Raw genomic sequence first — 19,882 nt, 5'->3', positions numbered from 1 at the left:
TACAGATTTTTCTTTAAAAAAAATATATATTGCCTTAAAATCGTTACTCTATTAAAAATAAGTTATCTATAGTTTGTCGTATGTACCATTACACTGTGGTAGCTTTTCCCAACAACTCTTATGATTCTTCTAATTTTATTGTGGAACACTTACATTTGGGAATTATTAGTGTTATTGTATTTTATGATAAAAATAACTTGACTATGACTGCTAAAACTTCACAATCACATCCTGTGTTTCAATGTGTACAGTATCGCAGTATCATTATTGAGCATTTAATGGTGCTGAAAGTATTTCTGATGCATGTCTCACGAGAATGACTCAGTGGTGTTTTATAAAGCCATTTTAATTATAAAAACGGATCATGAAGTTACTGCCAAATAAATGGATGTGTATTGGTCGTGATACGCTAATACTTAGTTGCATGTAGAAGTCTGGCACTGCATCACTAGAATACTTAATGTTGTGTATTATGATATGAGTTAGGAGTCGCGTCGGCATGGGGGTGTCGCCGCAAGTATTACAAAGTATGGAATGTTCCGAGTGTCGCCGCAGCCAGTACGGGTACAGAACGGTTTGCTCGCTGCCTGAGGCCTGTTTTGTTGCTCGACCAAGATCAGGCGTGTAGTGGAACAGTTATATTAGGATTAGAAAGATGCCAATTATCTACATGTGTGTGCTTATTTCTCATTGCCACAAGATCTAAATGTATGGGATTTAGGTTAGAAATTTGAATTTCATAATATTATTTACATAAGAACAATTATACAAGGGAAAAATTATGCTCTGAAGCATTTTATTTAGAATAAGTTATCTTTACGTAGGAATGTTTTTGAATGAATTTACGTTTTACACGAGAAACAATCTGCCATAGCTCATTTCCAAAGCATTTTCAAGGAGTATTATTATTTTAATAACTACTATATAGTATGTGTATTTTGGTGTTTATGGGTTATCTAACCGACGGACAGTAGTCTGGGAAATCCTGTTTTGTAGTACTTACCGATCATTTTGTCAGCGACATCACTTGCAGCTCTGATAATTTACGCTTTAAACTCAAAGTACCTTAGCTCTTCATGTATTTTTGAAAATATTTCTCATCTATAGGAACATATAGGGAACAATCGACCTTTTTTATGCAATATTTTTATATAAGATTTTATAAATATAATTATTTACCACCGTCAAACTGTATGTCATTCTTTGCTTTGTTCTATATGTGTATGTGATCTCAATATCCCATAAAGATCCTTTTCAAGCCTGTTTATTTATTATAAATGCACTGTAAGGCAGTGGCGAGCTATGACTTCAATATAAGAAAGCTTTGGACATACAGCGGCAGCTGTGTAAATACATGATAGAAAATAATTAAAAAGTACAATTTCGAAAATGTATTTTATATGTCCCGATAAAATACATACAAACGGGATATCATTAAGGAAACAACATAAGCACTATGGTAGATGTGTACAATGTAATATAAAAGATTTATAATATATTAAACAAAATAAAGTAGTAATTTGTGAACAATCACTCGCTATCAATGGCTCACCACTGCTAAAATTATGTGAATGTAATAATTTTGTGCTCATTTGATGATTATGTTCATGATGATGTTATTCATTTACGAAGAAATAAAAACATTTATCTACTACATTGATGGCTTGGTTCCGTATTGCTACAACTAGGAATAAGTTATTAGTGAATATCTCCACTTGCAATGCTGTGTAAAAGTCTTCAAACAAATATTGTTTTATTTGGATAGTTAAACAGTTAGATACAATAAACACTTTCATGTATTTACTCTATATTTTATATGACTTCCCTGTTTTTTTTAAACATTTTGGTGCGCTTAAAATAAGTTCATTGATAATCTTTTATGATTGATATTTTTTTTTTTTTACATATTCTTCAAGCAATACCATCCACAAGTGTTCATTTCTAGATGTCCTCACAAATGTTCTACACTTAGTTCAGTCTCTGAGATGTCCAATCTAATAATTAAATTTCCCCATTATCCTTTTTTGGGTCAAATATGTTCTTTACTTATCTGGCTTCTGGATATTATCCTGCTCAAGAGAAAAACTTTATTTCTTCTTAACCTTTTAAACGCGTTAACTTTGTTCCTAAGAGACGCTCGTGCGCGGCTGTATTTCGCCGTTTTTTAAATGATTACTTTTATCATGTATTTAGTTATGAAACGATTTATTTTCCTAATCAAAAACGTTCAATGGGATTCATTGTGGCTTTTTATTATTCTTGAAATATATCGTAATATAAACAAATTAGATCGTAACATAAATAAATCAAAGCACGCATCGTGTGTCACTCTTACCCACTGGCCATGCGTAGCGTCGAGAGTGAGACAGATATAGGGCATGATTATGGCGCGGACTAATTACCGACCGCAAGAAAAATCAGGGATCTGTTGTTTTATTTATCCTTCTGATATTACAAATTATTAGTCAGATATTTCAACAGATGTCATAAGGCCGAGGATTGACATATTATTTTATCCAAAGTTCCACACCATGAACAAATCCCTCCAACTTGAACTGAGGTTCGAAACTTGGAGCAAAGTGAAAACACAAACGCTTATGTCAGCCGCGTATGGGGCATGTCTTGTAAAAACACAAACGGTTATGCGAGCCGCGTGGATCCGGTTAAAGATATAACATGACTTTCCAAAATGTTTAAAAAACCCTCTGCATTTATTTTTCTCGTATGCTTACGAGGTCACCAATGCCAGATCCAGAAAAACATCCTCAAACTGTGCCAGAATGTCCCCCATATTTGGGAGAAATATTTATTACGGCTTAGGTATCAGTAATAATAACTCGTAATTAGAAATCAGTTAGCTTATTCAACAGGTCGCTTTGACAGTATAAGAACAAGTCTATTCAGTCTCCTTTGTGTCAATCTGAATTTGGGATGGGGATTGGGTCTCCGCATAAACATTCTCCCGCATACCCCTGCCCTGCCCTCTAGCGAGTGCTTGGGGTCATAGGTCAAGTTGTCAGAACTATTGCGCCGTATCGACGATGTGTCTGGTTGATTTTACCTATTTTAATAATAAATGTTTCACCGGGTATATTCAAAATTTTAAAAAAAAAATTTGAGAAAAAAATGTTTAAAAAAATCACCAATATAAAATAATAAAAGAAACAATAACAAATAATTTATTTATACATTAAGAACAAGCTACTAAATTAAGATAAAAAAATGTTAGTCTCATAAACAGTAATTTACAACGTATTTTGAAGACTTTTTCACAACACTGTAAATCTTTATGAAAAATTATATGTATATATTTTTTAAGGTTGTATCAAATTGCTCTGTTTTAGTACCAAAAACTAATCAAAAGTTCACCTTTATTACTTAATACATAAAAGTATGCCTAAAATGCAAAATTATTGTGTAAGATAAATTGTAAAAAATGTATTTTCGTGCTTCGATTAATGATAAATAAAATTTCTTGAAATAACTTCCTAAATATAATTAATGAATTTGGCAATTCCACAAAGGAGAAGCTTCAACAATTACCGATGAGGTTTTTAGCAGAGTAGTAGGGGGGGAACACAAGAGGCCAGCTTCACCAGTGCCGTCTGTAGTCCTCGGAGATGTCCTTCTGCAAGCAGCAGAGTTTGCGGCGCAGATAGGACACTTAATCTCCCCGCCAATCGCCACTAATGGCCCATGGTCAGCAGGTGATATCTATTTCTGAATGTAGCATATCGCTCACTCTTTTCAAGAACGTCATAAATAAAAAACTTGATATTTCAGGAGAACGTTTTAAATGTTTAAAAATGTAATACAATGTATTAAAAATAAATATCAAGCCACTTATCAAACTTTTTACTGTGCAACAGATCTTTTTAGGTAAAACCTGAAGGTTTTGTTCTCCGTTTGAAAAATATTTAGTATATTTAAAAAAATAATTAAACAATACCTTTTCTTCAAAATGCAAAAACAACACTGCCCTGTAGCGGGTAAATATTAAGTTAAAAATATGCCTCTTTTGCTGGGATTTAGTACATTTTCTGGGCATTCTGAAAACATGCACAACTGAAAATTGTCGATTTTTGATTTATGACGTTCTTGAAAGGAGTAAGCGATATATCTAACGAGTTGCACCTTTATGGAACTGAAAAAAAGAGCAATACTGTAATATAAGCACAATACCACATAATTTTTAACGGAACTGGGGCACTGATATACATAGCTTGACATTTCGTAAATAGTTTTTTATCTTGCTAAATAATTCAGTCCTCGGATGAAATTTGTAAAAAAAATGTTCACATATTTTAATGTTTAACTTCCTTAATCGAAAAATATCTCCAACGTGTCAAATTTGTGATTTAAGTCATGGATAATGTTTTTTTAAAGTACGCCTTACCATATAGCGGAGGATTTTCATGCTGCATCAAAAGTCAACTCAATGAAAGATGTATACACTTACTATTGTTAGATATAGTGTATGAACTAAGATATTCATTGGTGTAGTATGTATTTACATCCAATCTAATAGAATTTTAACTATAAATTTTATAATTTTTTAAAACAATAGCAACAATGACTCGAAAAGTATTAAGAAATTCTGGTCCCTTAAATATATTTTTTTTAAATATAAACTTTTAGTTATTTAAAAAAACGGTTTGTCTGAAATAAAAAAAAAGTTTTTCAACAATAAAAAATCAATTTGAATTATAATTTCAAAAATGCAAAATTATAATTTTAGAAATGCAAAAACGGCGCACAGTACACATTTTGTTTTCTTTTTTTTACTTTGTTTTTAAGTTTGCTAATATAAATATGTTTCAAGTTCTTTCCTTTCAATTTCGTTTAAATAAGTTATTACTGTAGTATTATTATCGGTGGGGATAAACATATTTTCGAAAACAAATTATTTATTGTGTTAAAAAAACACATTGGAGATATTTTCCATGTGACAATGAAACATTTATCTACACCATAGATTCTCAACGGGGGCGCCCCCCAGCGGACGCTGGAGAAGTCTTTAAGGTGTACTAAAGGTCCTGAGAAGCAGAATTTCTCTAACTCTTCACAAGGGAAATTCTGGTAATATTGTTTCTATGAAAGTTTGTGGCGGCTGGGCACTAGAGCGAACCTATAATCTACACAGTGTTCTGAAAGCTCGCCACAATTTCCGGTCCAGTTTAGAAACTAGGTTTTCATTCTAATCCACACATCTGATATCGGTATTTCACTCAACCACGCGTAGTATTTCGCAATCTAAGATAAAAATAATTGCTGATGTTTTCAAAGAGTAGTACATACTATGTAAATAATATCTACATAGTACTAATCAAAATAAACTCGATTGAACATATGTAATGTATCCCAATGTGATGATATGTGTATGTATAAGAGATTTGCTCTGAAAGAGAAATGTTCACGAAAATATTGCCCCATTGTACATAAACATTACGTGCCCTAGTAATATTGTCTTACATAGAAAGATTTTAGCTATTATATGGATCAGTGGTAAAATGAAACAAACAGGATTAATTTATTGTATTAACATTTTGAATAAAAATTGAATGCAGAAATGCTATTTAAAACCTAATATTATGTTAAGTATTAAGTCTTCGTGCAGGGTATCACACTGGACACGTATCCAGTGTGTCTCTTAAAGTTTGGATGGACAGAAAGCTCTCATTATTTGCAATATAAAATGTTGAAACCTTTATTATCACCGTGTCATCTCGTTGTTTCCTTCATTTGTAAGAATATGTAATTAGAAATAATATCTGTGTGATTTAATTGTTAATTTTATTTATGATGCTTAGTTTGTTTTTCTAAGCACGTAAGGATATAATAAATTTAAATACCCAACTTATTTTGTTTTTATTTTGCTTACCATCATAGAGTATAATCACCTCTTTCACAAAGAAAAGACAAATGGTGCTATTATTATTGAAATCTGTAATAAAGTAAAGTGATATATCAAGGAATGAACACAAATCATCATGAAATGAATTTTTTAAGTTAATCAAAGTGGTAAAAACATTATCATTTCTAGTCACAATAAAATATCGAGGAGGCGTTTACTGGAGAGACCTGTAGAGTTTATTAACCCTTTCAATACTGTAGGGACATATTGCCCCAGAGAATTTCTAATAATTAATAAAATAATTTAAATGCATTGGGATCTGGGATTTTAGTACTGTACGATCATAGGCTCGTTAACAAGTCCAAACCTGTCTGCTTTGTTGCTGTTTGTTGTCTACTTTTTTTCTTTTCTATAAAATTTTGTCAGTCTAGATCAAGAGTGGCCGACCCGTGCCCTTACGTGCGGCCCGCGGCCATGTATGACAAATATTTTTTTAAATATTGGGTCCTTCAGAATGTATTTTAAATCATATTTAGGTTTTAATAACCAATCAAGTTTCTGTAAATACATGAAATACATATACATGGGCAGTCTGAAAAGTTTCCGACCTCAGCATGAAGATGGCACTAGTTGTCAATAAAAATTTGAGCATGTGTTTGGGCATGTTTTAAAAGGTACTCATCGAAATTTCCACCACTTTGATAGATTAGGGTTAAAAATATAGCTGAGTCTATGAAGATGTCGAAAAAACGTGTTTGTTGCATACTTAATCAAGATTTAGGGATGAGAATGCTGTCCGCGCGGTGGCTGCCGCGTTTGCTCACTCCGGACCAAAAACACGTTCGAATGAATGTTTGCACCGCTCTGTTGACGCAATTTAGACGCAACGGGTCAGACTTTTTGACCAAATAATAACTCTAGATGAAACTGGATACTCCATGCTAGTCCAGAAACAAAAATACAGTCCAAACAGTGGACTGCAAAGGGGGAATCGGCCCCAAAAAAGGCAAAAACTGTTCCTTCGGCTGGGAAAGTGATGGCCACTGTTTTCTGGGATAGTCAAGGAGTATTTTTCATAGATTACCTAGAAAAAGGAAAAACTATTACAGGAGCATACTACGCATCATTACTCGATAAGTTGAATACAGAAGTTATGGAAAAATGGCCACATTTGCAAAAGAAAAAAAAAAATTCATCAAGACAATGCGACTTCAGCGGCACACCTCAGCGCTTGCTATGGCAAAAATTCCCGAATTATGGTTTGAACTACTTAACCACCCTCCTTACTCACCAGATCTAGCCCCGAGCGATATTTTTTTGTTTCCTAAGCAAAAAATTGCGCTAGTAGGACAGAGATTTTCATCGAATGAGGAGGCCTTCGTAAATGACTATTTTGCAGGGAAAGACGCGAACTACTATTTGGATGGGTTGAAAACATGGGAGCATCGCTGGGAGAAGTGTATATATGTAAAAGGAGATTATGTAGAAAAATAAAAATTAATTTGAATAAAAAAAGACTTGTATCATTGTTAGGTCGGAACTTTTCAGACAACCCTCGTATTTTCTATTTATTTTTGCGCACTCATTTTTTCAGGCTACCCTTGTCAAGTGTTTAGATACATAATAAACAAAAGTATTTCTGCTTTATAGGAATATATTAAAATTGTGGGGAATAAAAAAGGATAAAAAACTATGTGGATGGAAGAGATAGGGTAGCAAGCAAAACAAAGGTTAATTTATTCACAATATTTATTTAGCTGATGGATTAAATATGTATTAGGTGTGTTGCCGCTGCGGGATTGTTTACACAAATTGAAAAAAATATATAACAATATTTTATCTCGATGAAACTCATGTGAAATCTCTATTTTATCAAGGTAAGGTCACATATATACATACATCAATATTTTCTTGTTATATATAAATATGTATTTTTATATGGATATGCAATTTTCCTTAATGAAAATAGAGGACCAACTGAGGGATTTGAACACAATATATGTTTCCATAGATACCCATTCAGTAATCATCCAGTTATCTACGTGAATAAAAATATATCTCCAGACGAATAATTGGTATCGACAAGTACGGAAAGCGAATGACCCTGCCACGATGCATTCTTAGATTTAACCTTATGAAGGCCCCTTTATAAAAATACACTTAAACACGAATAAAAATATATATGTATTATTAGCATTTTAGTATGTATGTATATAAAATATGCTGAGCGCACAAACTGTGTACTTTATTTTATTTTACTTTGTTTTTGATAGAAGTGTATATTTTTTTCTTTTCAATGATCATTTATTACATATTTGGGTAAGTAATTTATTCAATGATCAAAGAGAAAACACAATAACTTCACTCTGTTTTTGTCCTTATGTTAAACATAAGAAATGTAATTAGTATGTTTGTGCGCTTAGGCATTGATATATCATTTCACCAGAAACCTTCTCTATCTATTGGTATATCTAAAATTTGATGTGTAAAACATGTTCCTTACATTAGCTAACTTTTTTAAGTTGTCTAAAAATGTAATGCAAGATACATCTACAGTACTTTGTGATAAATTCAATCCAATGCAGTATTAAATTTATTGCATAGGTATGCAATGTCTTTGAAACAATTAAGGTTAGCTCAAATCATTTCAATAAAATCTATATGATAAAAACTCTCTAATTGAAAAATTTGCCAAATGTAAATTGATTTATATTTTTTTTAAAACTGTCCCCCGAAAAATGGCTGTTTGTCCATTACATTAATTCATATCTGCCATGACTGTTATAAAAGGAATGCGCGCTACACCATTTAATATCATAAAACCCCTCAATAGCCCAATAATTTTACCATGAATTTTTTTTTAAATATGTAAAGAATAACACAGGGTTTATATTGATGGTTTTGAATACTATCACATATTGAGGCTTAAATGACTTCTAGTGGATTTGTTTTTATGCTTAGTGATATTCAACTGCGTTTACCTATCTTACCCTCGATGCGCACATGATTTATTTAAGCAATTGCAATTACGTCTCCGGATACACTGACTTAAACCGGGTAATTGATGCATATTTGCATCCACTGCTTAACTCCACATTCCTTTAAATATATGCTACGATTTAATTGTGTTGCTTTTGCTTCAAATGAATAGACATGTGCACCACTACTTGTATTTTAGTACTATGAAGCAAATGGTAAATTTAAATAATAAAATTATTTCACTACCATGTTTTTTTTTAGTATTTTGAAATACAGTAATAGCTTTTTTGTTTTGTGTTATTTTTTTAAAGTAATCCTAAAAAGAAATAAAAATATTGCAAGCAGTGCTGGCCACCATTATAATACCAGACTCCAGACAAGAATGGCGATGTGTCCGAATCCATCCATTACGGGCCACAAATTCAATAAATAATAATATCTTAATATTATTATATAAATTACAACGATACACAAAATTTTATTGTAAATTTATCTTATATCAGAATGTGAAAAAAATGCATTGAAGAAAAATAAGTAATTGGTACATACTGTGTAATATGGAATGAATAAAATCATTTGATTTGCCACAATTTGTACCCAAAACGAGACTACAAAAACCATGAATTAAATTGCTCATGCAATGAGTTTTTTCAATGATTTTTTCACCTTGCGTAGGGATATATCAAGATAATCAATAGTCATACTGTATTATAAATACAAGATAATTTTTTTCTGTATTTTTTGGTTGTTGTTTTTTCTTCTTTCTAATACATGTACATTTATGACTAAAAAGAAATGGTGCTAAAAACACCGCCTTAGGATAATAATTAACATTTCTCCGAATTAATAATTCAAGTGAAAATATTACTTGCAAAATTATTATTGTCGCTGCAAATCCATCAACGCTAACTCTTTGTCAACTTTCCAAAAGACTAAAATCAGGATAGACAAGGTACCATTACCGCTGATGATACCGTCACCGCTGTAAAGGTGTTCTAATACTCGACAAGTGTCAAATATTTACTCTACTTTGTAGAATAATTTGAGAATGGTTACGTGGCATGTGACACACCCGGTAATAGATTTGCATCGACGTATAACTGGTTGCTCTCATAAAGATACATATACGTGTAATATTATTCTTACGTAACAGTTACGGGTGAAAAACTTGAAGCTCGTAAGTAAGTCTTGTTACAAAATTATTATTACTGGGGCAGCTTTTCTTCTGGAATCATGGGAGATGTCGCGGGAGTCGGTCTATTGGAGTCCCTCAAGCCCTCTTCACCAAAGCTATGGACGGAGTTGGACCGAGAAGAAACCTTACCCTGAAATGTAAAATAAATTAAATATGTATTACCAACGCGTGACTATTGCATCCACATATTAAATCCTGAACTAAGTTACATTATAACCTTATTACTAAGCCTTATGGCTACACAATGCCGAAAAGACACTGTCGGATCTTTACCACACGCAATGAGCAGATGGTATGTTTGAGTCAATCTAAAAATACAGTGGTTGCTGCGCTTTAACTACTACTCGGAATGTAAAATTAAGCATAATTTATTGTTTTTATTTTAGATTTTACTTGGTAAATACTATTTTCTCTTAAAATATTACATTCCGCATAATTTTTAAACGCCGTATCATGTGTATTGCATTGAAACATGTGTCACAATAGATTTTAAGATATATGTAGTGGTATTTACCGAGTAAAATTTTAATTAAAAATGTATTTATATTACTATATAGTGACTGTCGAATCAATCAGTGAAATAGTAATTAAATAATTTATTGTATCTAAACTATTAACCAAATTGAAATAATCTCTCAAACAAATCATATTAGTCTTGGTTTAATCCTGTTTGATATGAAAATGCCGATGTTGTTAAATGAAGGCTAAAATGTACCTTTTTTTCAATGCCCACACATGTACATAATGCAATATATGCGTTTTCACACCAGTAATGACATGGCAAAAATCATTTACAACTGTAAAAGAAGAAAAAATGGAAAATCAAATACATATTTTATTTTCGCAATAACTTCAGCAAATAAAAAACTTTGAAGGGGACAGTCAGATATGTTCTTTTGCCAGAGTAATGATTATGATACTTAAAAATGGAAATGGTTATTTTCCGTCGATTACTGATCCAATGCACATATCAGTTTGTGGTGAATTGGTTGCACCACGTTATTGTCAAACAACATACGCACTGTAAATCTTTTCTAGGCCCGAACCATTCGTGCCCAAATTATCTTAAAACTTTTTCTTCTTTTTGTAGATCCTAAGGATCTGTTTGTGCCTCCGCTTGTTGCTCTTGGGATGTTAACTCCCAGCTGTCTTTCCACCTTTTTGGAGGTCTGCCTGGGGGTCTGCGTCCTTCAGGGTTTCCTTGAAAAGGGGATGTGGAAGTCTGTCTTCTGACATTCTGTTAACATGCTCATTCCAGTATCCCCTTTGTTGTCGTCCCCACCTCACGATACCCTCTGTCTTACGCATGCTCCGGATGTCGGTGTTTCTTACTCGGTCTCGCAATGTGTTTCCGGTTATGGATCAGAGTTTTCATCTCGAGTCGAGATTTTTTATCGTAAAACACCCTACTTATGATGTATTGATGATGTCTACTTTAGCATTGCATTACTGAGATCACATTTAAAATACATTCTTTCATCAATAATGATAAGCCAGCTCCATGTCTTGCATTAGCATTAGACTTTTCTAATACAATGCTAATATTTCCAGACAAAAAAAGGTTCATTTGCTACAGCTGATTTGGAAGAGCCATGACCTCGTAATACATTGGCAGACTAAATTGAATGAAAAAAAATGTTACCTTGACATTTTCATAAGCACTGCCCATTTTCTCTTCGATAGAGCGGAATGATTCAGAATTCCTCATTTGTCCTAACTTTGAAGTGATTCCGCCAGTCAACCCACCAAATATTGAAGATGTTTTCTCAGCAGTCGATTTAATGACTGACTCGGTTTTTTGATACCTAAAATGTAAAGATAACAGTCACAATAAGTGCATAAAATTAGCATAATAAGTGCATATAATCATTCAATTTAAGGAGATATACTCATAGGGCTATAAAATAATGTATAATATATTTTTATTGATAGGGTTCATATTGGTCTTATTTAGTTAACTATACATAAAACGAGACTAATCCTTCTTAACCTTTCCGGGAGTAGAAAAATTTATGTCTGACTTTCTCTGAGGAGTGTGTTTTTGTACATGAATTTTTTTTCTTCATTAATCGATGTATTATGAAGATAGAAATTATGTTAAAATAATTTAATAAAAAAACACCTATTCGAAATATTTTTCAATTATGACAAAATTACACAAAAATATCCACAGATGTCATTAACTTCATACTAACTGACAGACGGACTTCGACGATCATTAACGTCAATACGCCTTTAAGGAAAATTCTCACTGACGTTCATTTACGTCCATACTCCCGGACATGTTAACAGAATGAAATTTCTGCACTAGCGCGGACCCTGGGCTTAATGTGTTGATACACGGCAGAATACATAAGTTTTTTTATGTAAAATGTAAAATTACAAATATTTTTCACAATCCTTAATACATCTACTATGTATATTATAATGAAATAGTATTTAGGAATAAGACATATCGCTCACTCCTTTCAAGAACGTCATAAATCAAAATTCGTCAATTTTGAGTTATGCATGTTTTCGGAATGCCTAGAAAATTTACTATATCCCAGCAAAAGTGGCATATTTTTAACTTAATATTTACCCGCTACAGGGCAGAAAGTGTTGTTTTTGCATTTTGAAGAAAAGGTTTTGTTAAATTCTTTTTTTTAATGATACTAAATATTTTTCAAATGGAGAAAAAAACCTTCAGGTTTAACTTAAAAGATCTGTTGCACAGCAAAAAGTTCAATAAGTGGCTTGATATTTATTTTTAATACAATGTATTATATTTTTAAACTTTAAAAACGTTTTCATGAAAAATCAAGTTTTTTGATTTATGACGTTCTTGAAAGGAGTGAGCGATATACACTCAATGCAAAGAATACACACATACTTTAGAGGATTCCTCATAATTTTTATAATAAATGCATCATAACATCAATTAATTACAATAAATCAAACAACAAATATGTACAATAAGCGGTAATATTAAAAGCGGTGATGGTTATTATTTAATTTGAGAGTAGTATAAAAAAGATGAATAAGTGGAAAGTAGAATAATATACATACATAGGTAAAAGGTAATGAGTGACTCCTTTATATTTTATTAGTACACACTATTACTTCATTAATACAGTTTGCATTTTTTGTTTAAAGTGAACACTTATTTAGCTGTATTTAAAGAATAGATATTTAAAATAGTAATATGTAGTTCCATGAATAAAGATAAATAATGCTGAAACCATCAGTGAAAATTTATTTTGGACATATCTTTTCTTACACAAATCTAACCATAACGCTACGAAGGCAGCCAAAAATTTCCAGCGGGTGGATTTTTTACACAAATATATAACAACAAAAAAACTTTAATATATTTTTTTAATCGTAATGGTCTATCACATGATCTGATTGTGCGGTTAGCAAACATGAAACAACATGCGTACATACAAAAATCGATTCTGGATTTGGAAGTGATGTTTAATACCATCAAATTTTTTAAAGACTCACGAAACCAAGCATATTTGTACCAAACGCAAAAAATGCACTCATTTAACAAATACATACATACATTTATAATTTCTATACCAATCGTTTGATCATTATGATTTTTATTATATTAAGTACCAAAAGCTGACCAGTCGGCTTTTCGCTGCCAACCGTATACGATTGATTGGAAATGATTCTCACAAGTGTATCACTATATCGACTTCAAATTTGAACTTTTCATTTAAAAAGGGTATTGACTAGGAAATAAAAATTTATAAAATATATATGCCCTATTATTTGTCAAAATTTCGCATGTTGAAGACGATATTTTTTTAATAAACAAAATGTATCTAGAATGAATCACAATTCATAATTTCAACTGCAAAAATATTTACAACATTTTGAGTGTGTCCAAATACTTGTTCACAAAATCTGGATTATCTCCAATTACAGGAGTTATTTTCATATTATTTTTGGACATCTCATCAAAGATGAAGAAGAATATGGAAGTCTGGGCATTTACGGGGCTGACGACCGTCATAGGCTGGTTTAAGTGATCACTTTACACACGTGTAACATTCACCAATTCTACCCATTATTGACAACCACACTACTCAAATTCTTGGAAGTTCTATATATATGAACCAGTTTAGAAACCTTGTTCTTGAATCACTAGAACTTCACTAGAGACATCTATTGGTGAGATGTAAAGAAGCTTTTTACTAAGCAGATAAGAGTTTCTCTAATATAAGAGTTTCTGCTTAATAAAAAAAAGTGTGTAAAGTGATCACTTAAACCAGCCTATGACGGTCGTCAGCCCCGTAAATGCCCATTCTTCCATATTCTTCTTCATCTTTGATGAGATGTCCAAAAATAATATGCAAAAATATTGTCTTTAACATGTGAAATTTTGACAAATAATAGTGCACATTTCATTTTTTAAATTTTTGTTCTTTGTAAATATAATTTTTGAATGAATAGTTCAAATTTGAAATCGATATAGTGATATACATAATTGTGAGAATTATTTCCAGTATGTAGGGTAAAAAAACTGACTAATCGGTGTTTGGTCATTTATGGTTGGCAGCAAAAAGCCGACTAGTCGGCTTTTGGTAGTTAATTTGTTAATATGAATAAGAATAGTTTTGAATTATTAATCATAGAGTCCGACCTGTTAATGTGAGAGTAAAGTGAGGGATGATGATTAGGACAGGTTGTCATTGCAGTGTAAGTAAAGTGGGTATAAAGAGATCACCCTCGGGATAATCGTTACTTACACCGGCGCTTCGGTAACAGCTTTAGTTATTTGTCCGACACAATTTTCCACATTATGATAACTAGCAGCGTAGTCAGCGAAGTAATCCATCGCCCAAAAATAATACAAAAAAATAATAAAGCAATAGTAAGGAATAAAGCAAATTCACAAACAAATAAAATATATAATAATTTTTTATACACAAAAAACATACATATATTGGAATCAAACAGAACTTGTTTTTTTAATGGAATAACCCAAAGAGCCTCTATTTTAGAGACTTGCCTGCTGGTAGGTGTGAAAAATTCCCTAAACCAATTGAAAATAAATATTTATTGAATTCATTTTGCAACTGTCGGGAATCGAACCCGCAACACCAGTATTCCAGTTTAGCATCTACCCAACTAAGCCATGGTGCCTGTCGTGCAAATGATCATATATGTATTCAATATTGGGCCAAATTCTAACATAATTACGGTGAAACTTTAAGTTACCAATGCCCGGGGAGATCAACAGTCAGAGCAAAAAGTCAAAAGTTTAGTCACCGCAGACATTCGTAACCTGGGGTTTCACTGTACAATCAATTGTATTGGATTATAATATGTCTAAAATATGTCTTGTGTATATTTGTGATTTATTTTTTCATCAGAAAGATAATGTTTACACGTTCATTGAACATGACATATTTAAAATACACTATTAAATTCCTCTGACCCTTGGTCACTTGGATTATTTTTTAATCACAAATATTGACACATCTTTATAAGTAAAAAAAAATATCATGCATCTTTTATTAAATAAAATAATTGGTTTATAATATTATTTTGGCAATTGTTAAAAATGTCATGTAGCCCCAGCCCGAATATAATATTGATTAAGATGTTAAAATCAAAACCCTATTTATGAAAAAATGTATATTTGAAATGAATAAAAATTTACAAATCGAATTTATTTATTTTATTATACTAATAAATAGTTAATTAATTCATTATTATTGACGGCAAGAGCTTAGTATTGGTTTTACATTGAAAAGAAAGAGTTTTAAAATAGTACAAGTGAAGTTAGACAAATTGGATTGATGAACTATTTAAAAATTTAGCTTTATCATACACCTAAACAAAAATCACTAATATATATTTTCACTCCCCCTCCTGGGAATCGAACCCAGAACCTCCAGCGCGATAGCTAAAAACGCTAACCATTACACTACGGAGGCGGACATATTAATTTAATATTAATTTATTTAGTATAACCTAACATTAATTTAAGATTAACACATTCATTGCTGGCGTGTGGCGGTCATGTTAACCGTCAACGCGTCTCACGCGGTGTCAGCAATGAACGTATTAACCTGGTCTGGTCCCTGAAGTGCAGGAGTGATCACCTTGCCTTCATAGAAGTAACGATCAAGATAACACTGTGTCAATATGATACAGTGCCCTATGCACCTTTGGGTGCGGATAAGGGTTAGAAGAACCAAAAATAATTACAGTATTTACGATATTTCACTGGCCAATTAATATGATTTTTTTATGCCATTTCGAGCCATTATTCACTCTATGATGGCGATATGTCTAAAATACATTTTATAATGTTTCTAGACAAACATGTTTACGTGATATTTCACAGTGTTTTCATGAATTAAATAAAAGCCGTCTATAAATGATGAAGTGTTTGCTAAATCCAAATTTTCAAATTTACTTAATATAAGCAAAAGATACCAGTATAAAAATATGCTTTAAAGCTAACTCTAAAGTGCATGGTTTTGACAATTGATACATACACATATTGAGCGGATGCATTAATAATATGTCGGCAAGTCATATTTACGATTTGTAGACAAAAATGGCAATTTTACTTACAGTGTAATTACACATTTGAATATAATCATGGTAATAGCTGTTTCAGATACGACAGATGATAATTTTAAAAAAATTGGGGGAGGCCTTGGAAAAAAATAATATTGTCAGTGTGGGCGGTGAGCAAAATGAGGTTGAGAACCTGTGGTGTAAGGTAGTGATCCGCAACTTTTTCTACACAGTAGGTACACCAAAAGCTAAAGTATATAGGTAAAATATATAGACCATTGAAAAATTATTTAGCCATAATAATAATCACATTTAGAAAAAAAAAGACAATATTACGAAACATAATTTCTCAGTGTGTATTAAATACATTGACTGCGACACACTTGTATCAGGCCCACAACACACCAGTGTGCCATGGTATACCAGTTGCGGAGCATTGGTGTAAGGTAATATCAACAATTGGCAATCCGGTAATATCTGGGAAGCGACTCACACTTGGCTTTCCTTGACATTCTTGATGCCCTGGTTGACATCGTCGGTTATCTCCTTCCAGACGGAGATGCCGAGTTTGCGCTTGAGCTCGGAGCTGTGGCGCACCTTGCTGGCGAGCACCAGGCGCAGGGTGGCGATCTCGTCCTCCACGCGGGCCAGCTCCTGGCTCCACTCCGCCTTCTGGCTCTCCACCTCCTCGGGAGTCAGCCCTGCCAACTCTGGCACAGCCTCCACTCCAGGAGATACTTCCGTAGCCTCTTCTACCGCTGCAACAAAATCACGCTCACTTAACAACTTGACCAACATGGGTTTCTGTAAGGAATCTGGGTGACACAATGGTGACGAACATCTCGCTATCGTATATATAGCACCATAGTCTAGCAAGAGCCATTCTCGATTAGAAAGCGGTCTTTCTCTTAGAGCTACCTAATAACTTAAATAGGATAAACCAAAGTGAAAGAACTAGCAATCTTTTACTAATAATCTTCCACTACCTACACAGTTTTAAAAAAATTAAAAATTAACAACAGTGACATCTATACAGTATTTCAGAGAGCTACATTATTTCCTTGTGTTGGCATTCTTTTTTTCAAAATACGATAAAAAATTAATAATTTCATTCAATGCCCTATCACTAACACTCTGCATTTCATTAAATGATCCAATGATTAATTTATGTTTCGTTTCAATTTTAATTTTTAATTAAATATTATAAGCCTTTTCTTAATTTACCTGTTTATTTTGTTATTGTGCTACAGTACAGACTAAGAAAAATAAACAAATGTAAAATGAATGATTTTTCAAACAATTTATAAATTGTTTAAAAAATACTTATTTTTATTGAACTCTTGTAAAAGTTAAACAATGGGATGTTTTGTGTACAAATTTTGTAAATAATTAATGGTAATGAAGAATGCCACAACAAGGAAAAAAATACATTTAGCTCTATAGAGCATTCCATACATCATTATAATGCTGTACATAAGATTTTTCTACATGCTTTTTAAAACCTCTAAGTACATGAATTATTTTATGTCTAGGGCCTATGCAAAGGTATATATTAACCCTTCACAAAGTAAAACCACTAATGGTATCAACCTACACTAAGAGGCGTATTTAAAAGACAATATAAAGAAATTAGCATTATCATTGGAATGTGGGTATAAGATATTTTTAACTTATACAGGTTGACTTTTATGTGCTAGTTTAATGTAATTGCATCATGTCTATCGGTGTTATTTTTGTTTGTTTAAATGTTATAAAAAGTGTTTCATAACTCTTTTCAATAAACTTATTATAAAACCAGTTCTCTGTAACCTTTTGGGATAAAATGACCTAAACCACTTTTTTTTATTCATACAATGATTGGCGCAGCTTGAATTACATAGTAAGTTTATTTATAGTCAAATACAGAGCGTCAGGGATCCGTCACCCAGGATGTCCACTGTTGACAATTCGTCGGCAGTTCGCGGACCTGACTTAGGAGAATGCAAGAGAGCTGGCAGCCGACAGAAGAGCCTGGAGGCAGTTTGTGGACTCCATATAGTCTATATAGATGAATGAAAGAATAATCTAATACAAATATTGGGTTCGGTGCCTCCTAGTTTTAATTTCAGCAAAGCGTAGACATGAAATTGATAAGCTTGTTTCATACAGTTTGTAAAAAAAGTATTTCAGTATCAGCTGACAACCATATGGATAGAGACGTCCTTGCCCAATATCTTGGTCATGCTCCTGCCCAAGATGACCGAGAAGAGGATGTGATAATACGTCGGCTCCTCTTTTTCCCTCCTCAGACTTAGACTCAGTCCCGAGACCGATTGCTGACGTTTTATTTTTTATGTATCATTTTCATCATCCAAAATCATTGTTTTTACTAATATATAATTTTTTTTTAAATATAACTTTTTAAACACCTCCATTTCCCAGGCCGAGGAATTTTTTGTAGTTGTTTTGACTGGATATTTTGACAAGATACGGCTTGGACAAATCTTGGAAGTGAACGCGGACGTCTCTCATTTTCTTTTTGAAAATGCGGAGTCTCCTCTTCCGGTTGTCCACGATGAACTCCGTCTCTATGCAGAGCATGGTGTCGGGGAGCGTGTCCAGCTCCAGGGGTGGCGCCTCCGCGGCCATGTCCAGCGAGCGCAGCGCGGACCAGCACTCCTCCTCCGCCCCCTCGTCGGGCTCCTGGTCCAGGCTGGGGGTGGCCCCCGACGCCAGCTGTATGAAGTAGGGGTCCTCTATGTACTCCAGACTCTGCGGCTCGCCCTCGTTGTCGAAGAGGGAAAACATCGTATCATTTTCCTCGGGGAATCTTTCATTCTCCCCGGGAGCTTCCGATGCTGTTTCCATTTTCTTAGCGCCTTCGTTCGGCATTTCGGTGATCCCGGCATCGGCTGGCTGTCATGTCCCGAGCGATGAGAGCATGGGCGCGCGCGCGGCTGCCCGCGGCGGCGCGGCTGGCGGAGCGCTGCCACGTCGCGAGTGCGCGGGACGCGAGCGGCGCGACTACCTGCGGCGAGACGGAGTTACTAGAGACGGAGCCAGGCGGACTACAGGCTGCTACAGCCGGCTGGAGGCTACTAGAGGCCGAGCCTCTCGACTCTTTCTCTTCGCGTAACGGTAAATGTATCACCCCGTTTACTTTCCGGAAACTATATCGTTAGTCATCGTAGCTATCCGCGTCCGCGATAGGCACAACAAATATTACCAACCAAAATTGATATTATTCGTGATTTACGCAGTGCAATGTTTGCGGAATTATTTAATTATTAATTATTAAGTTAAAAATTGTAAATCACTTACGTAATAATAAATAATACGTATTAATG

The 19,882-nt window shown here is 33.4% G+C and overlaps 1 protein-coding gene across 2 annotated transcripts; it reads right to left on the bottom strand.

The window, feature by feature from the left end:
* Positions 1-9,141: 9,141 nt before the first annotated feature.
* LOC148313945 (tumor protein D54) lies at positions 9,142-19,880 on the bottom strand. 2 transcript variants are annotated; one of them, XM_088277270.1, is made up of 5 exons: positions 18,965-19,880; positions 17,050-17,314; positions 14,771-14,830; positions 11,671-11,833; positions 9,142-10,158 (listed from the first exon to the last, which is right to left on the bottom strand). In XM_088277270.1, exons 1-5 carry the CDS (start codon positions 19,425-19,427, stop codon positions 10,039-10,041), a joined length of 1,071 nt encoding a protein of 356 aa, XP_088133396.1. In that variant the 5' UTR covers positions 19,428-19,880; the 3' UTR covers positions 9,142-10,038. The 2 variants fall into 2 exon arrangements, with proteins under 2 accessions (XP_088133396.1, XP_088133403.1); XM_088277277.1 differs by lacking the exon at positions 14,771-14,830 and having other exon boundaries at positions 9,559-10,158; positions 18,965-19,635.
* Positions 19,881-19,882: the final 2 nt, after the last annotated feature.

This window comes from Brachycentrus maculatus, unplaced genomic scaffold (genome assembly GCF_059751285.1).
Source record: "Brachycentrus maculatus isolate JH-2025_06_01 unplaced genomic scaffold, ASM5975128v1 h1tg000004l, whole genome shotgun sequence".
In the NCBI taxonomy this organism is placed as follows: Eukaryota; Metazoa; Arthropoda; class Insecta; order Trichoptera; family Brachycentridae; genus Brachycentrus; species Brachycentrus maculatus.
The sequence above is the reverse complement of the archived record's forward strand: the minus strand, read 5'-3'. Positions and strand labels throughout refer to the sequence as shown.

What these genes read in the sequence shown, in the direction of transcription:
- LOC148313945 (XM_088277270.1), bottom strand. Translation starts at nt 19,427, where the DNA reads ATGCCGAACGAAGGCGCTAAGAAAATGGAAACAGCATCGGAAGCTCCC. An exon ending in GCTGTTACCGAAGCGCCGGT is followed by an intron (nt 11,834 to 14,770) that starts GTAAGTAACGAT and finishes TTTACATTTTAG; the next exon opens with GTATCAAAAAACCGAGTCAG. An exon ending in GTGCTTATGAAAATGTCAAG is followed by an intron (nt 10,159 to 11,670) that starts GTAACATTTTTT and finishes TTTACATTTCAG; the next exon opens with GGTAAGGTTTCTTCTCGGTC.